Below are 20,114 nucleotides of genomic sequence, written 5' to 3'. Positions count from 1 at the left end.
GCTGGTGGGTGACTGAAGCTCCCAACCTCTCCTTTTTTCCTTTTTTTTTTATTCTGGGATTTATTTACCTTCTATGGCTGTCACTGGAGCTGAGAGCCAGCTTTAGCTCTGAGGCCTGGCTCCAGCTTGAGGCCTCGGCTGCTGAAAGCAGGTATCTGGGTTTGTTTAGCTTCTATAATTGAAACACTGTTGCAACTCCAGCTCTGAGGCCCGGCTGGCTGAAAGCAGGTTTCTGGGGTTTGTTTAGCTTCTATAATTGCAACATTGTTTCTTAGAATTCAGCTCAGAGGCCAGCAGCGGCAGGCGGGGAACCTTGGCTTCCTCCATCACTGGAGCAAGCAAGCCTCCTGTTCACTTCAGCTGCCTGGCTGCCAGCCGCCATCTTGGTTGGCAGTTAATTTGCATATCGCCCTGATTAGCCTATGGGAAGCGTGTCGGAGGTACAGTTAATTACCATGTTTGTCTATTATTAGATAGGACTAGAGCAGGGGTGGGCAAACTTTTTGACTCGAGGGCCACAATGGGTTCTTAAACTGGACCGGAGGGCCAGAACAAAAGCATGGATGGAGTGTTTGTGTGAACTAATATAAATTCAAAGTAAACATCATTACATAAAAGGGTACGGTCTTTTTTTTTTTTTAGTTTTATTCATTGCAAATGGGCCAGATCCGGCCCGCGGGCCGTAGTTTGCCCACGGCTGGACTAGAGGCTCGGTGCACAAATTCATGCATGGATGGGGTCCCTCGACCTGGCCAGTGATTGGGGCCGATAGGGGCCCGCCGGCGGGGGGGGGAGGGACCACGGAAGGTTGGCCGGCTGGCTGGCTGCAGGAAGTTGGCTGTGGGAGTGCACTGACCATCAAGGAGCAGCTTTTGCATTGAGCGTCTGCCCCCTGGTGGTCAGTGCACATCATAGCTACTGTCCGGTCGTAAGAGTCGCTTAGGCTTGTATACATATAGATAGATATCCTTAAAATCCTAAAGATAAAGGTGTTACTTCTAAAAAGAAGACCTTTTTGTTTTGGTCAAAACAGGTTAGAAGTGATAATACAGTTTATCAGTGTGAGAGAAGTAACATCAAGTATATTAATCTTCTTTTGAAAAGTATGTATAACCAAATTAGAGGGAGAAAAGGAAGAGAAACCCAAAAACTTTAAAAAATGCATTTTTAAAAGCTCAATAAAGTCTACAAAATGATAGACCAAAAACACCTTTCTCTGATTCATAAACCTGGTTTAGGTAGTTGCTCTGTGGGTTTTTTCAGAAAGAAAAAAAGTAATATAGAAAGCATTAGTGATTCAAAAATGCTTGTTAATGTTTCAAGTTGGCACAATGCTGGAAAATAGCCAATTTTTGTTAAATTGAGGTTTTTTTTTTGGAATAGGCAAGCCTACAATTTTCAAAACTAGAACAAATTAATATAAGTTGGTTATTTTCCTTTCTAAAAAGAGGACAGGAGAACATTCCAATACACAAGATTTGGTCTACAGGTACTGTATGCAGCCCATAATCTAATTTCAGGAGCTTCCTGACCTTAAACCTGGGAAATTCCGGCCAGAGAGGGCCTACCTCGGCTTTGCAACAGCACAGCTTGTGCTTATCCAGTGCCTATCCAGTGCTTGCTACTCTTTTGCCCAGAAGGCCTGAGAGCTGATTGGCTTAGCCTGGGAAGGGTGACTACAATTTGTGTTCATTGGACATACAATTTTCAAAATAAAATTTAAATCCTCACAATAACTTCTGCAAAGTAAGAAAAGTACTATTGAATACCATGTGTTTCAAAATGAGGTGAACACATTTTGTATTAAAGATGTTCTCTGTCTTGTTTGTAACTTTAAAATATCTCAGTTTAAAAATACAATGTTGAGACAAAGCATATTTTGTAATTTCATTGATAAAAAATTTTTCAGAGAAATCCAAAAACGAAGCCAGCTTTTAAAGGGCTTTGATCAGATACTGTAGTGTTTGTTATTAGTTTCCACAATTTCAGCAAAGAAAATGAAACCATTCTCTGGTAAGAGAAAAAGGAATAGGCATACATACAGTTGCAGATATTATTTTCTGATATTAAAATTTGCTTTATTTTTCCCAAATCAGCTTTCATGGAAAAGTCCTAACAGTCACCACTGCTGGTGAATAATTTTTAAGTCAGTGTTTTGGTTGTATTTTAATTTGCTCTGCTTTATATTTTAGGAAGATGGGAAATAGAAGAACTGAAAGAAAACCGAGTGCCTGGTGACAGAGGACTGGTGTTGAAATCCAGAGCAAAGCATCATGCAATATCTGCTACATTAGCAAAACCCTTCATTTTTGCTGATAAACCTTTGATAGTTCAGTAAGTTTTATGTTTTTAAAGATTTTCTTAAATTTATATTAGTTTTATATAATTTGATTTGTGAGGATAACTATAATGGTTATAAAATGGGCTAAAAATCCAGATTTTCCTTTTCAGTTTTACTTAAACACACAATGCATGTGTATACACAAACACTCCGGGGTTTTGAGTGAAAAGCAGTTAATTCTATATAATAAAAGGGTAATATGCAAATTGACCCTAACAGCAGAATGACCAGAATGACTGCTCAACCAGTCACTATGAGGCATACTGACTACTTCTCGGTCCCTTTCCCTGGCTGGCAGGCTCCAATTGCCCGGTGGCAAATGCGGAACTAGGGTTAGGGGGTGGCGCCAGCTGCAGGCAGCCAGGGAAGATGGCCCTGATCTCAGGCCAGGCCTAAGGACCGTACCTGCGCACGAAGTTTGTGCGCCGGGCCTCTAGTTTAAAAATAATAGACAGTGATTGAGTCTAGACATAATAGGATAATTAAGCTATATTTACATTTATAGATATAATTTACAAATTGCTCTTTCTCATGCTTAGCTTTTCATAGAGCACTTTGTTCCTCAAGTTACCTATAATAAAGCTATATCTTTTTATGTTATTTTACCTAAAATAGTGAATGTGTATATTTAAGTCACATTGTGAATTATTTATTTTACTTTATAGTCTTCAAAGACCTGAATTTCTTTGACAGCTACTGCCTAAAATAAAACTATTGAGAAGGCTTTGAGGAAAACAAACTGTCCTTTATTTAAAAAATGAAAAAGGATAAAACAAAACCTTTCTTCTGATCATAAGAGAAGCTAACAATATTTTTTGCATTTTTTGACATATTAACTGATGCCTACTTTAATAATATAGAAAAGGAATATAGTTAAATGAAAATTACATTGCCCACATATTCAAATGTTATTTATTAATTAAAAATTTTAATATCAATTCAAATCTTAAAGTTAACCATAGTACGAAAACTATAGGATTGAGTTCACACATAACATTAAAAAATTTCACTAGCATAACACGTTTAAAATTCATCTATTATTACAACTTCATTTAAACATTTTTATAATATTAATTATAATTTTATAAATTTTCATAATTTATGAAAGCAATGGTAGTTTTGACTCATAAAAACCAATGTAGGAAATTTAGAAAATTTTAGTCATGAGAAAATAAACTCTCCCTTGCACAATTATACTTACATTGTTCCTTTTTTTTTAAGAAGTCAAGTAAATTTAGTTTTTATTTCTCCTTGATTTTTACTTATCTTTATTGTTGAAAGTATTACAGATGCCCCCCTTTTTCCCCCTTTGGCACCTTCCTGCCACTCCCGCCCCCTCCCCAGACCTCTACCTCACTATTGTCTATGTCCATGGGTTAATCATGTATGCATATAAGTTCTTTGGTTTATCTCTTCCCGAGCACCCCCCCCCCCTCCCTCTGAGAATCCTTAGTCTGTTGCATGCTTCCATGTTTCTGGATCTCTTTCGTTTGTCAGTTTATTTTGTTCATTAGATTTCACATATTAGTGAGATCATGTGTTATTTGTCTTTCTCTGACTGGCTTATTTCACTTAGCATAATACTCTCTAGGTCCCTCCATGTTGTCTCAAAGGGTAAGAGGTCCTTCTTTTTTATAGCTGCATAGTATTCCATTGAATAAATGTATCACAGTTTTTTTTATCCACTCATCTACTGATGGGCACTTGGGCTGTTTCCAGCACCAAAATGAAAAGGGAACAGCTGGAAAGAATATATTTGCCAATGATAAATCTTATAAAGGGTTAATTTCCAAAATATAGAAAGTACTCATGTAATTCAACAAAGGGAAAACAAACAATCCAGTTCAAAAAATATAGCAGGGTTATTTACAATAGTTAAGAGAAGTTAACATTTTGAGCATTTATTTACCCATTGCTGTGACAGGGTAATCATCATGATAATCCTTTGAGGCGTAGGTATGGGCAGTGTGTCCATATGATAGATGAGCAACTAGAGACTTAGATCTTAAATAATTTGCCTTTACCCTCAGAGTCACTAGAGTAAGTGGCAGAATCAAGAATAAATCTCAGGTCTTTTTTATTCCAAAGTATACACTTGTCACCATATTGTAGAGATCTTGAGAACTAAAGCAGAGTAAAAATAGGAGGGGAAATAACCATGATCTGGCATCTCAGATAATCACTCAAATTGTTACTATATTTCTTGTTCTTTTCAATACAAAATGTATACACTAACTGTGTTCATACTGTTAAAGTTTTGTATTCTATTTTTTTACTCTATTATCACTAAAGTTTCTTTTAGAAAGATTTTAAACAATAGTTCATTAAAATTACCACTAGTTTCTGTTGTTTTTCTAGTTTTTATCTTTCTTTTTTATATATATCTATCATATCTATAGATATATACATTTTTTTAATTGATTTCAGAGAGGAAGGGAGAGGGAGAGGGAGATAGAAACATCAACGATGAGAGAGAATCATTGATTAGCTGCCTCCTGTACACCCCCTACTGGGGATCGAGCCTGCAACCTGGGCATGTGCCCTTGACCAGAATCAAACCTGGGACCCTTCAGTCTGCATGCTGACGCTCTGTCCACTGAGCCAAACAGGCTAGGGCTAGTTTTTATCTTTCTTTTTCTTAAATTCATTAAACCAAATCATAACTTTTTGGTTTTCACTGTTTTTCACTGATAGACAGTTCCTCATTGATTTATATAATTTGTAATTAATCACTTTACCCAAATTCTCTTCTAAATACTGTTTACTAAGTCTGTGTCTCATTGCCTAACTAGTTCCTTAAGGTGTTTGTTTGTTTGTTTGTGTGTATGTGAGGGGGATTTTTTGCTGAGAAATACTCAGTGTTGTAAATCCATGAAAAGACATTCACGTCAGTTCTCTCCTTTAGCTGTTATACTATATTTCCCATCTCTCCTGGCTGTTAAAATCTGACATACTCCAAGTTATTGATTGAGATTATGAAGACTCTTTGCTGGAGGAATTTAATTGGATGTACAATTCTTTAACATGGTTAGGTATAATTGAACTAAAAGACAAATTAGTAGTGTACTGGATATCTATGATCATTAGCAATTCCTTAGAGTTCTATTGCTGTGGCTATCGATGGTCCTCATAGTCTTTGTTTTTTAGTCTATTAAGAAATATGTAGGGTATACCTTATCTGAATTTGAAGTTTCCTATTATTGTTTTAGTCAAAGTATTTTATTCTTAATTCTGCAGTTTTGATGGAAAAATTATTTCAAAAGTTAGTTGGCTTTTTAATACTTGATAATCATTCTACTTTTAACGTTTTAAGGATGTGCATAGAGAAAGCATTCTGCTTATGTCCTCTAGGCTGTGGATGTGCTTATAATGGGCTTTCTGGCAATATAAAATATTCATGTTTAAATGAATGGAGAGTAATATAGTAGATTTTTAAAGAGCAATTAGTAATTTTTACTTATCAGCAGTGTGATTTTTTTCCCTTTATTTAGATATGAAGTAAATTTTCAAGATGGTATTGATTGTGGAGGTGCATACATTAAACTCCTAGCAGACACTGATGATTTGAATCTGGTATGATATTTTAATGTTAATAAGTATTAAAGTTAATAAGTACTTTAAGGAGTAATTGATAAAATTAAAAAATTTTAATTTTCAACTGAAATTGAAAACAACTTTGAAAATCTTTATCTAACATGAGTTTTCATGGCTTTTACAGTGTGCCTTCAAGTTTGATGTACAGCCGTATTACTTGATGGCATCAATTTTTGTAATTTTTAGCAACATAAAAAAATTTTCCATGTCTATAAATAAGAAATAACATGGTGCATATAAATGTCAGTGAAAGATCAACTTAGAGTTATTTTCTTTACCAAATAAGAATCATATATTTGTTCAGAAAAATAAGATAACAGAGCAAAGTAGTGAAACAGAATGATCAAAGAACTAAATAAAAAAGGTGGGCCAGTTCAGGAATTGGCAGCCCACAAAACATAACTAAAAATGTTTCATAAAGAAGCAGCTTGTATTAAGCCCATTTGAAGGCTGGGGATGTTGAATTCGTACAGCGTTCTCCTACAGGAGGCTGGCAGGGTGCCTGCATACAGCAGGAATAAGATGCGGGAGATAGTGAGATACCTGTCAGAACACATGGCTCTGTACAGGCTGTGGACATGGAGTGAAGGAGTCCTGCGCCACTATTTGGACCTGGTAAAGGGGAGGTTATATAGTAAATGTGCAGGCTCTTGTTTAGGTATTACCAGGTGACAATCACCGGAGGGTATAACGACAATAATAAAACCTAGTGTCAAGTATTTCTTTAAGCACTTTATCTAATTAATTCAGTTGATTCTCAGAGAAACCTTTTAACATATTATCTCCATACTTCAGAGGTGATGAAACAAAACTACAGAGCGGTTAAGGAATTTGCCAGGGCCACATGCAGCTAATATAAGTGGCAGCGGTAGGACTTGAGCCCCGGCATCTTACTCTAGATCCCATGCTCTTAACCAGTAGGCCATGTCAGATGAGAAATTACCAGCAGTAAAACAGCAGGACAAACAGTCTCTGTGTCTGTTTTTGTTTCTGAATTTCTCTTCACTCTGGCTCAGGAGGGTCATTTTCTAGTGTATTCCTGCATAATAGTGATGGATAATTGTTGTCTTGAGGTCATAAGTATGCTTTTCTCTATACTGAATTTTCTTAATAAAATATTAGTAATATGGATTTGCATAAAGTAAATATGCTTATTATGATGTTGCTAGGGTGGTTTCAGCTTCCCTCCTACATCTTTATGAAGGAAGAAGTGTATGCTTTAAAAAAATTTATTTTGAATAGTATTTGTCATTTTTCCACATCCTTTTTTTGTCATGTGTGTTAAATAATTCTTTGGTGAATTAGCATTTAATATATTTTTGTAAAGTCGGCCCAATTGGATAGACTAGAGAAATTCATTAAATACTCTAATTCTGGATTAATCCCATCACTCATCTCTCTTTGAAGGAAAACTTTCATGATAAAACATCCTATACCATTATGTTTGGACCAGATAAATGTGGAGAAGATTATAAACTTCATTTTATCTTCAGACATAAACACCCCAAAACTGGAGTTTTTGAAGAGAAACATGCCAAACCTCCAGAAGTAGACCTGAAAAAGTTCTTTACAGACAGGAAGACTCATCTATATACCCTTGGTATATCCTTTTCATTCATTCATTCATTCAAAAATATTTGCTGACTGCTGATATTTTTCATGGCAAGTGCTTTGGGAGAAACAAACATGGATCCTATCTTTTTAGGAAAAAAGACAGGCATAATTCTAATATAGGTAGGAAGTAAAATACCATTTGAGAGGTACAGATGAGTTAGTCAAGAGTTCAAAATCAGTATCACTTCCAGTTTGGTGACTCTAAGAAAACCTAGTAAAGGAGATTGTATCTGAACTAGTCTTGAAATGTAGATAGAATATGGAAAGTAGGAGGTGAAAAGGATGTTTTAGGCACTATGATATTAGTAGTGCTGTAAGAATAGAAAGCTGGAAATAAGATCAAAGAGGAAGAAGTCTGTAAGGCCAAGCTGAAAGCTTAGACTTTATTCCAGAGGCAGTTGTGATTACTGATAGGTCCTACCTCAGGGTGGTTGTGTCTATATCTAAACTTAGAAAGGGAAAGCATTGAGCAACCATGCATCAACACACCCAGCTTTACTTTATGAAAATAGGAGTCTGTATAGACGTTCAGGGGGCAGAACTTTATAGGGGTCATTCCTCCCCTTCCCAAGTACATATGGTTGTAGAGCTATGGTCTGCCCAGGATTCTGTAAAATCACAGCATGAGAATCCAACAGGACAACTCCATCCAGACTGAGGCATTTCAGCTTTCCTCCCAAAGACTGCAGTTGCAGAAATATTCACCTGGTCTGCACAGGCAATGACCAGTTTCATTTTTAATGGAAACATTGACATCAAAGACTGTATATGAAATTGGAAAATAGTACTGGACGTTTTGGGGAACATATGTTGTAGAAATCATGTGAAATTATAACTAAGACAAATTAATGTAATCAGACTTTACTGTACAAACCTGGTCAGAAACAATTTGGTAGTATATATTAAAGACCATAAGAGGTTATGTCTTTTGAAACCACAGTTCCGCTTTCAAGAATTTATCCAAATGACCTCTGTGTGGAAATATGCTATAAATTAGAAGTAACCCAAGTGTTATATTAGTGGTTTTCTTTACAATGCAAAATGATAACTATGAAATGTTTAGCAACAGGAAAACAATGCTTATAATATTAAAATGGGGAAAGAAAAGATTCAAATCGGAGGCACATCATAGTGGCCACTAGGCAAAGTATGCAAGCACATAGAAAAAGACTAGAAAAAAAAAGAACTAAAATTGTCATTAATCATCTCATATGTACCATGCTCTATGCTAGGCACTTTGTTTAGAACCATCATGTGAGGGGAGCAGTTTCTATTTTGCCTTAATTTAGCTTAAGTAACTTGCCCTAAGAAGCAATAGTAACTGATAGGACTGGAATTGAAATTCAGGTGTGACTCTTAAACAGGTGCTTTTCGATATATAGGATTTTACTATATATAAAATCTTTATTGTGTTAAGATTCAGTCACTTTTTTCTTTAGAAAAAAAACCCCTCTGTAATACTGTTATATTTTTATGACATTGTTCTGTAATTGTTCTAAGTACCTTACAGAGTATCTTCTGTAAACATGGAAGGGGGTCACTAGGTAAAATTTATATCTTTGGAAAGAATGATAGATGAAAATAGCTGCCTAACATTTGTTTTCAATAAGCTAAGGAAATAGAAGCTGCCAACAAATGTCAGGATCGTCTGACTCACCTAGTTACATGGGCTACGGCTTCCTGAAGAAACGGCTCTGAAATAGAGCCAGTCTCAGAGGGTTCAGTCACAACAATGCCAAATTATGTCAAACTCAAGTACTGCAATTCAGACACAAACCCAAATAATGCAAACACACACTCACTATTGTCTCTTCTTTTCTCCACTATTTCCTCTTCTACTAACAGCTGAGATTAGACACAATATTACACAACAAAGGAAAAAGTCAAGCTAAGAGTAAGAGTAGGACCTTAAATGCAAAACAGTACTAACTAGATCCTTCCTAATTCAAGAAAAAGGTGTTTCTCAAGAAAAATCTGGTAAAGAATGTTTTCTGAATAAATTTCACAATTGAAATTGATTTTTTAAAAATTAGAGTTTAAAAAGTACACAGCAAATAAGCGTTATGTAAAAAACATCTTTGGACAAAAAAAAATCCATTGAGAAGTAATGGTGCATTTTATTAAATTATGTTGTTACTTAAAATTTTATCTTTGATTTTAGAAATCACTAAATCTAGTGATTTCAGCATATTTTAACTTAATACATTGGTAACTCCTCTATTTCTGGTTGAGAGAAAATTTTACCCATGAAGTTTAGGGTAGTTTTATTATTTAAAAGATTATTTTTAAATGTCTATCAATAAGATAACTATAATATTTTTAAATTGGTCTTTAGTGATGAATCCAGATAACACATTTGAAGTGTTAATTGATCAAATAGTTGTAAACAAAGGAAGCCTACTAGAGGATGTGGTTCCTTCTATCAATCCTCCCAAAGAAATTGAAGATGCCAGTGATAAAAAACCTGACGACTGGGATGAAAGAGCAAAAATTCCCGATCCTTCTGCCATCAAACCAGACGACTGGTAAGCAAAGTTTTTGGTAGTAAAGCATTATTTGGTATAATTAAATAATGGCAGAAAACCTCTAAGTGAAGTTTACTACTAATGAAATGTATTCTTTTAAACATCAGAACTACTTATTTTGGTTATTTTGGGTGAAGTACTTTTCTAAAATAGATTTGGAACTTCCCTGCTTTTTAATTATCTTAACTTTCATTTTAATTTAATTAACATTTTAACTTGGTTGCTTTTTTTCAATGTATTTTTATTTTTATGCTCCCAGTGCTATGGAGAGAAAGTTCCATAACTCTAACACATTATCACTTTATTTTAATTTCTAGTTTAATCTTTGTCATGTGTATGCATATTTTGCAGAGTTGTAGTCTTTTCCATTACTTAGACTTAAAATAGGTATGTCTTCAACATCTTATAAAACTACTAGAGGCCCGGTACACAAAAATTTGTGCACTTGCGGGGGGGTTCCCTCAGTCCAGCCTGTGCCCTCTCGCAGACTGGGACCCCTCAGGGGATGACCACCTGCTGGCTTAGGCTCGCTTTCCCGGGTAATTGGGCCTAAGCTGGCAATCAGACATACCTCTAGCAGCCCGGGGGATATCCACTTGCCAGCTGGGAGCAGGCCTAAGCTGCAGTCGAACATCCTTAGCGCTGCTGAGGAGGCAGGAGAGGCTCCCACCACCATCGCTGTACTGGCAGCCATCAGCCTGGCTTGTGGCTGAGCAGAGCTCCCCCTATGGGAGCGCACTGACCACCAGGGGGCAGCTCCTGCATTGAGCGTCTGCCCCCTGGTGGTCAGTGTGTGTCATAGTGACCAGTCATTCCCAGTCCTTCTGCTGTTAGGGTCAGTTTGCATATTACCCTTTTATTATATAGGATATAGAAGTCAGTCATGCCAGTTTGCTTAACCATAATTGTTTTGCTAGCTGAGTATTTGTGTCATTTTTATTCTACAGAATTATGAATATTTTCCCTAAAAGAAATGTATTCAATTCCTGAGTTCCCATAGCTTGAGTCCGGATGGTGAGAGATACCTGTATATGTCTATTTCCTTTATTCCCAGTAACCTTATCATTTTTTTTCTGCTGATTGGGTAACAGTACTGGTTTCGCTAAGTAGATTATCTGTCTGTTTATATTTAACCCACTATATTAGTTATCTATTGCTATGTAACAAATTATCTAAAAACTTAGCAGCTGAAGACAAGAGACATAGCACATCCAGTTCCTGAGTTGGGGATCTGGAAGTGGTTAGCTGTGTGGTATGAATACTAAGTATGAGTTTATAAAGTTCTGTTCTTATTTTACTAAGTTTTTTTTCATGATTAAGTGTTGGATTTTGTAAAAGGCTTTTGTGCATCTATTGAAATTATCATATAGATTTCCTCCTTTATTTTCTTAGTATGGTAAATTATATTGATTGATTTTCTAACCTTACAGTCCACTTGGTCAGCAATTATTGTTCTTTGTACATTTGCTAGACTCTAATTGCTTTTTTTCTGTCAGGTGTAGTATAGTATAATTTCATACAGTTAAATTCATATAAATATTAATATAGTTCTGTTAGTTGTAATGGACATAAACAATGATGTAACTACCACCACAATCATAACAGAATATTTACATCATCCAAAAAGGTCCATATCCTTTTGTAATCAATTTCCTCCTCCCACCCTTAACCCCAGGGGACAACCACTGATCTGATTTCTGTCCCTTATAGTTTTGTCTTTTTTAGACTGTCATATGAAATGAAATCATATAGTGTATAGCTTTTGTTTCTGGCTTCTTTCACGAGATTATTGGAATTATTGATGTGGTTGTATGCAAACCTACCAACTCACTATTGTTTTCTGTTTGTCCCATATATTTTGTGGTTCTTTGTAAAAAGATTTCCTGACTTCTTTTGGATTGAGCTATTTTATTTTATTTATTTTATTATTCTACTTTTTTCTTTTCTGTTAGCTTATTAGCTTCATTCTGGTTTATTTTACTGGTTGCTCTAGGGTTTACAATATGTATCTTTAACTTATTTCAGTCTACTTTCAAGTAGTATTAAACCACTTCATGTCTAAGTGAACATTTCCCCCCTTCCATCCTTTGTGCTTTCATCATATATTTACTTCTATGTATGTGTGAAGGCCACACATATTTATTTTTCAGTCAGTGTCTTTTAATCAGACAATTAAGGGGAAAGTCCTTTTAATTACCCACATATTGACCATTTCTAGTACTCATTCTTTTTTTAAAAAAAAATCCTCACCCAAGGATATTCTTATTGGTTTTAGAGAGAGGGAAAAAGGGAGAGAGAGAGAGAGAGAGAGAGAGAGAGAGAGAGAGAGAGAGAGAGAGAGAGAGAGAGATATTAATGTGAAAATGATTGATTGCCTTCCTTACATGCCCCAACAAGGGATTGAAAACAGCAACCTATGTATGTGCCCTGATTGGGAATCGAACCCACAACCTTTTGGTGTATGGGACAAGGCTTCAACAAATGAGACATACCAGCCAGGCTCTTGTACTCTTATTCTTTAGTGTAGATACAAATTTCCATCTGTTACTGTTTTCCTTTTGCCTGATAAACTTCTCCTAACACATTGTAGTGTGTGTCTGCTATCATTGAATTCTCTCAACTTGGATTTGTCTGAAGACATCTTTATTTTGCCTTCCCTTTTGAAGGATATTTTCACTATTGGATTAAGGTTGATAGTTATTTTGCAACAGTCATGTCTTTTCTTGGACCTTGCATTGCTTCTGATGAGAAGTCAGTTGTTCCCATCTTAGTTCTTTACCTAATATGTCATTTTTTTTCCTGTTGGGTTTTAAGATTTATTTTATTATTACCAGGTTTAAACAGCTTGATTTTCTTGTCCCTTGATGTAGATTTTTTTTGTGTGTTTTTCTTCCTTTGGGTTTTTTGAGTTTTTTGGAATGTGGGTTTATAGTTTCAATCAAATTCAGGTAACATTTGGCCATTATTTCTTTAAATATTTATATGTACCTCTTCATTTCTTTTTGGAGAGCACCACTTAATGTATATTAGATTGCTTTATATTACCCCACAGGTCACTGAGGATCTGGGTGTTTTTTTGTTTTGTTTTGTTTTTGTTTTTTAATATATTTTATTGATTTTTTACAGAGAGGAAGGGAGAGGGACAGAGAGTTAGAAACATCGATGAGAGAGAAACATCGACCAGCTGCCTCCTGCACACCTCCTACTGGGGATGTGCCCGCAACCAAGGTACATGCCCTTGACCGGAATCGAACCTGGGACCTTTCAGTCCGCAGGCCGATGCTCTATCCATTGAGCCAAACCGGTTTGGCCTGTTTTGTTTTTTTAACCAATATTTCTCTTTATGCTTCATTTTGGAAAGTGTCTATTTCAGTTTCTTTAAGTTCTTGATTGTTTGTGAACATTGAGGTTACTACCTTTTCAGAACATAGAGTGTTGCTCCTGGAACCAAAAGTGTTAACTGGTTAGCTCTCTTGTAGATAAAGAGGGATACTGATTAGTAATGAAAACGTCTTTGCTTTCAGGCAAATAGTATAATAGGGAAGTAACTTGTTCAAGGAGGGAAGAACACTACAGTTTTTTAAACAATAAAAAATCACTTATTAGAGTATCACTTTATGAATTTATACGATCAGAAAAGGTAGGACTTCATCCTCCTTGTAGGTTTTCTAACATTGCTTCATATTTGTTTCCCCATAAAGTGTAACGCTGACACTGGGAAATAAGTTTGCCCTTAAATGAGAGAAACTGCATATAGAGACCTCACTCTGATTGGTGACATGTATTAGAAGTTGTCATATACGTAAGTGTACAAGAAATGCTCCCTTAAATTTTAAACTCTGGTTATTCTGAGCCCTCAGAGACTCAAGATAACACTGACATCAGCCAAGTACCAGTCTTTACACAGAGAGTTGATTGTTTTAGTTTACTTGCTTATTTCATCTTGATTGGAAAATCATAACATAGTCTCTTTTGAAATTTCTACTTTTCTATAAAAGTTATATTAGTAGTTCTATTCAGTACATATTAAAATTGTGGTTATATATTTTAGAGTTTACAAAGTTCTATTTTTAAATTAAAATTACTAAAATTAAATATTTAAAAATATTAGTGTAGGAAAGACCTTTCTAAATCTGATATAAAATTGAAAAATTAAAAAGAAAATATTAACAAATTTTAACTACATTAAAATAAATGATTTTTACATGGCAAAAAAATCACCATAAACTATAATAAAAAACACATGAGAAACTAGAAAAAATATTTTAAATTCATATAGCTGACTATACTAGTAGAGGGCTAATAGTATACTAATTTCTAATATATTCCAGGATATTCATGATAGCCTTATTTGTAATAGTACATTTTGGAGAACACTGAATGCCCCTCAGTTGTAGACAGGCTAAATAAATAATGCTACACCCTCCAAGGAGAAGACTGTGGAGCTGTTAGAAAGAATGAAGCAGATGTATGTGTACATGAAATAGGGCTCCTCGGGCAGTCTTCACATGTCAACATCCAATATGTATTTGTTGATGAATGACTGAGTTTTAAATGACAAAAGCAACACTTAACATACTTTATATAGAATGCTCTTTGTATAAAAAAGAATATATACATGTGTGCATGTATGCATAGAGTGCAACAGGAGCAATGTACAAAAAACTGGCAAGTTAGTGGAAGATTTAGGTGATGAGAGGTGGGAACATAGTAGGCACAAAGAAGTGCAGGAAATACTTTTGGTACCTTCTGAATTTTGTACCGTGCATTTGTAAACCTTTGAATAATTAATAACTAACATAAAATCCTGGACTTACAGGGATGAAAGTGAACCTGCCCAGATAGAAGATTTAAGTGCTGTTAAACCTGATGGCTGGCTTGACGATGAACCGAAATTTATTCCAGATCCCAGTGCTGAGAAGCCTGATGACTGGTAAGCATCTTTCATCTCCAGAGGCCCATCCATTGCATGTTTCTTAGTTGCTTTTTTGTTGCTAGTGTATATGACTGACAGTAGAGAATTGAGGTTATTATATTTGCTTTGTTTTAATGTCCTAAGGAATGAAGACATGGATGGAGAATGGGAGGCACCTCTTATTTCCAATCCAGCCTGTCAGATTGGGTGTGGTGAATGGAAATCTCCCATGATAGATAACCCAAAATATAAGGGAGTATGGAGACCTCCAATGATAGATAATCCTAATTACCAGGTAAGCACCACTTGTTCCAATCCCATTGTAGAGTCAAAATGTTATGCTAGTTCTATTATACTAGTGCCCCGGTGTACAGATTCATGCACATTGAAAGGAAATTAATTAGAAGGTGGCCGGCGGGGCAGGATTGGGTAAGATGGGGCAGCGCCATGGCTCACAGGGCGGCTGCGGAGTGAGCGGGGTCCCTCCAGCAGGTGGGGTCCCTCGGCCTGGCCTGTGGGGTTCGGGACAAAACTGGCTCTCTGATATCCCCAGAGGGGTCCCGGATTGCAAGAGGGCAGCTACTTCTTAAGTAGCATTTATAGTGAAATTATTTTATTTGAAAATGTCTTCCAATTATTTTTCTTCCAGGGAATTTGGAGTCCTCGAAAAATTCCTAATCCGGATTATTTTGAAGATGATCATCCATTCCTTCTGACTTCTTTCTCTGCTCTTGGTTTAGAGCTTTGGTCTATGACCTCTGATATCTACTTTGATAATTTTATTATCTGTTCGGAAAAGGAAGTAGCAGATCGCTGGGCTGCAGATGGTTGGGGAATGAAAAGAATGATAGCAAATGCTAACGAGGTACGGTACTGACCATATAGTAATAATGGGACTTGGTCCTGGTTATAGTCATGCAAATTATCCTTTAAAAGGTAATAAATATTTAATAATTATTGAGTACCAAAATAAATGTACTTAAATTTATATAGCTAGAATATTTAGCTTTACTATATTATGATACTATATAAACTATATAATGAACATTATATGATACATTATCAACTATATAATGAACTATATGTAAGTCTTCATTTCATTCATTAAATTATGATAGCTGTAATGAGGTTATTTGCTGTTTATAGAAATGATACTACTTATTTCTATTTGTAGTCTTTGTCTATAAGTCTTTGTTACCTTGTCAGTTCTAGGCCTAAGTGGTAGCAATAATTCCCAGGTTGATTTTATTAATAAGTCCTTTAAAAGTATAAAATGCGTTATCAGAGCTGTATACTTCTAAATGAACCAGATAACACAAGTTGGGGCAAAAGTAGATTTACAGTTATTCAAATAGAAAATAATACAAATAGAAAATACATAAATAAGAATTTAAGAATAAACTCTGTTTTGCATACTCACAACTGTAAACCTACTTTTGCCCCACCCTGTGTATATCTATAAAGACTAATTATATCCTGCAATTTAAAGTTACCAAAAAAGAAAATTGTCATTATTTTTGTTGGTAGGTTAGCAGTTTCCACCTATGTAGTAACTTATCTTCTACTACAAAGTCTCCCAACAACAATGGATGCTAATAATTAATAGGTTTAAACTTTATAAAGTATAAGAAAAGAATATGAAGTATTTTTTAGTTTAACAAGTTCACACTCCTTAATATAAAACTCCTAGGTAAAATAAGTTTTGGGGATAGGCTGTATTTCCTGATGAAGGTTTGTAATCTGAGTTACATTTTTATGCTGATTTCCTCTGCAGCCTGGTGTACTTACACAGCTAATGGCAGCTGCTCAAGAGCATCCCTGGCTTTGGCTCATTTATCTTGTGACAGCAGGGCTTCCAGTAGTATTAATTATTTCATTTTGTTGGCCAAGGAAAGTAAAGGTAAATAAAATGAATTTTCTTCAACTTAAAAAAATACCTCTTAGTGTTTAAGAGTTCTATGAATTGAGGAAGTGGTTCTTAAACTAAATTTTGCATAGATTTTTTATTGTGTATGATGTCATTTATTGAAAAATTTTTTAAAAAATATAGTGCTTTGTGGTCCTGGCTGGGTAGCTCAGCTGGTTAGTGTCTTGTCCTCATACACCAAGGTTGTGGGTTTGATCCCCGGTCAGGGCACATACAAGAATCAATCAATGAATGCATAAATAAGTAGAACAACAAATGTATCTCTCTCTCTCTCTCTCTCTCTCTCTCTCTCAATAAATAAACAAAAACAGTGCTTTGCTTTTAGTAAAAATAGCTTATGTTAAACTACCACAGAAAAAATATGAAGATGCAGAGTATAAAAAACCTGACATATGTAAACCACAGACAAAGGGAGCGCTAGAGCAAAAAGTGAAGGAAGAGAAAGCAGCCCTGGAGAAACCAGTCGACTTGGAAGAGGAAAAAAAGCAAAGTGATGGTGAAATTCTTGAAAAGGGTAAGACAGTGACAGTGATTTATAATGAGGACCCTGGCCAAAGCTCATAAAAACAGTAGATTATCTGGGAAACACTAGCTCTTGTACTACTTGTGTATTGTCAGAATTATACCATCTGAATCCCCAAGAATGCGTGACTATAGCAAAGAGGAGTTATCATCCCTGCCTGGGTGTTGTACCTTGAGCAGCCATCACCTTATTCAGTTTTTGTCTTCTAGGAAGAAAGATATTTAAATATTGTTCAGTTGCTTACGAGCCTAGCAACTATGAATTCCACATGCCCCAGCTTTTTGCAAGGACTTTCCTTCACTCCAACAATGCAGATGAGATGGGCTGTGTAGCCCATGGCCTCTGTACAAGAGAATAGGTGTAAGGCAGGTGACTGCAGCAACAAAATCAACACTTCCAATGGCTGTTGTTTATCAGATAGCTTATCAGATCAAATAAATAATTTAATCTCCTGAAAGGGTTGCTGAATCATATGTCCCCTTCCCACCCTATACTAAACTCCTAAAGATGTTAAAGAACTGAGGCTTTTTGGTGGCTCTCCATTGAGACGTCCTCACGAACACCTAGGTAAGTGTAAAACTATTGGTATTTGCCTATTGTCCCCAGCCAACATCCAGGTTGAGCCCTTTATGACTTAAATTATGTCGTGAGCACTGATTTTAACTCTAATAAGTTTATGAAATAGTTGATTTAAAAACACACACACATACATATATTTACATATGTATGTGTACATATATAAACACACACAGAGATTCTTTGGTTTTCATATTACATACAGACTGCTTAAGAATTCTTTAAATCTGTCCCTTCAAATATAATTTATTTATAAAATGTAGTATAATAATTAGTATTTTTAGTTATTTAAAAAATTTATAGAACAGTTTGTTTTTAAACATTAAAACTTAAATAAACCCTCCTTATTGTATTAATTACTTTTCAATAGCAAAATTCTAATTCATCAAGCCTTTGCCTTTAATAAAATCTGTATTCCAGAAGAAGAAGGTGAACCTGAGGAAAAGAGTGAAGGAGAAATTGAAATAATAGAAGGACGAGAAGAAGGTAACAAGTCAAATAAGTCTGGATCCGAGGATGAGGTGAGCAACTCTAACAGAAAATAAACCAGTTTCTATGTATGATCATTAGCCAAGTGTTTATGTCAATAAAAGCAGAAATCTGGTTTGTAAAGGATTTTTTTGCCATTTTCCTCTCAGCTTTCATAAGAGCCTCAATAATGTTTTTGAAATATGTCCATTAAACAAGCAAGAAAATACTGTAATTTATATCATCTTAATGCCTAATGAAATAGTATAAAGCCAGCCCATGGTTTATAAAATATATAGAGAGGACTGTGTCTATAAAATATTACAACTTTATCATTAAAGTATTCTGTTGAAAGGTATAATAAACAGACCATTTGAATATTTAAAAGGTAATTGTGTTTATTACAACAGTTTCTTAACAGTCATTTTATACACATTCTCATTGATTCAATAATTTATATCCCACATTCTGAAATATTTCACTTATTGATTGGGTAATTGAGTACTATCTGCCTGATATGGTGCTTTTCTCAAATCTTTAGTAAATTTCCCCATTAACTTGATGGGTCTACCCCTTTTTATACCCTGATATGAAATAGCACTTTCCATAGTACCTTTTTTAAGTCAGTTAAGTCAGTTATGGAATCAGAACCACCCAGATATAATCAGAACCAGAGCTTTTTTTTTTTTCCTATCTAGCATATACCCAAGGCTGTTTTCTATACTTCTCCAGCCCTTGAAGAGCTGCATAATCTTGGCCCAGTCACAACTCTTACTACTTAGCGTTAGATAGGGTGACAGTACATGATGAAATAAACTATTTTGTCCATTTGAAGAAATCTCCCAAATAAACTTGCTTTATTGTTATTGTTTTCTAAAGCTGATTCAGTACATATACCTGGTTACTGGTCTTAATTGCTTTGTGAGGTTTTAAAGGGGTTTGGAGATCATTATCTAGGATGAATATCCTAGTTGGGTGGAGGTAATTTCTTCCAGAACAGAGTTTTAAACAGTCATTATTTCAGCTGTCATTCACTAAATAATAATACTTGCAATCATTCACGTGCATATATATTCTAGTTACATTTTTTATTGTTAACACTATTACAGATGTCCCCCATTTTCTCCCCTTTCCCCCACCCTCCCCACCCAAGGCCTTTATCACACTATTGTCTCTGTCCATGAGCTATGCATATATGCATATCTGTTCTTTGGTTAATCTTTTTCTGTCCCCCCTCTAGTTACATTTTGCTTCACATAATATTTTGTGTACCTTTAAAATATCTTAATTCCATCTTCCAGTCGTTTAGTCTTCTCATATACATTTGTTAGTGAGCTAAAATAAGCCACTTTTTGTATATTATAACCTTCAAAAATAATTTTAACTCTTTTGTATAATCCTATATAATAAAGAGGTAATATGTAAATTAAATCTCATGTCCTCACAAGATGGCTCCCTATGACCAGGCCAGCAGGGTAGTTAGTGAGGGATGACCAAATGACTGAACAGCAGGCTGCGTGGGGCGACCAGGCCGGCAGTGGGGTTAGTGAGGGACGACCAAACGACTGAACAGCAGGCTGCGTGGGCGACCAGGCTAGCAGATGGGGGCAGTTGGGGCACCAGGCCCGGCG

The 20,114-nt window shown here is 35.5% G+C and overlaps 1 protein-coding gene across 1 annotated transcript in view; it reads left to right on the top strand.

Moving 5' to 3' along the window:
* CLGN (calmegin) overlaps positions 1-20,114 on the top strand; it is a 38,656-nt gene that overhangs the window by 16,782 nt on the left and 1,760 nt on the right. The window contains exons 5-14 of the mRNA XM_006081708.3: positions 2,193-2,334; positions 5,833-5,914; positions 7,343-7,535; positions 9,885-10,074; positions 14,894-15,007; positions 15,134-15,284; positions 15,639-15,854; positions 16,764-16,889; positions 17,271-17,430; positions 18,436-18,536. Coding sequence (XP_006081770.1) covers positions 2,193-2,334; positions 5,833-5,914; positions 7,343-7,535; positions 9,885-10,074; positions 14,894-15,007; positions 15,134-15,284; positions 15,639-15,854; positions 16,764-16,889; positions 17,271-17,430; positions 18,436-18,536 — 1,475 coding nt within the window. The remainder of the gene's footprint in view (positions 1-2,192; positions 2,335-5,832; positions 5,915-7,342; positions 7,536-9,884; positions 10,075-14,893; positions 15,008-15,133; positions 15,285-15,638; positions 15,855-16,763; positions 16,890-17,270; positions 17,431-18,435; positions 18,537-20,114) is intronic.

The sequence above is a fragment of the Myotis lucifugus genome, unplaced genomic scaffold (assembly GCF_000147115.1).
Source record: "Myotis lucifugus unplaced genomic scaffold, Myoluc2.0 scaffold_1, whole genome shotgun sequence".
In the NCBI taxonomy this organism is placed as follows: domain Eukaryota; kingdom Metazoa; phylum Chordata; class Mammalia; order Chiroptera; family Vespertilionidae; genus Myotis; species Myotis lucifugus.
The sequence above is the reverse complement of the archived record's forward strand: the minus strand, read 5'-3'. Positions and strand labels throughout refer to the sequence as shown.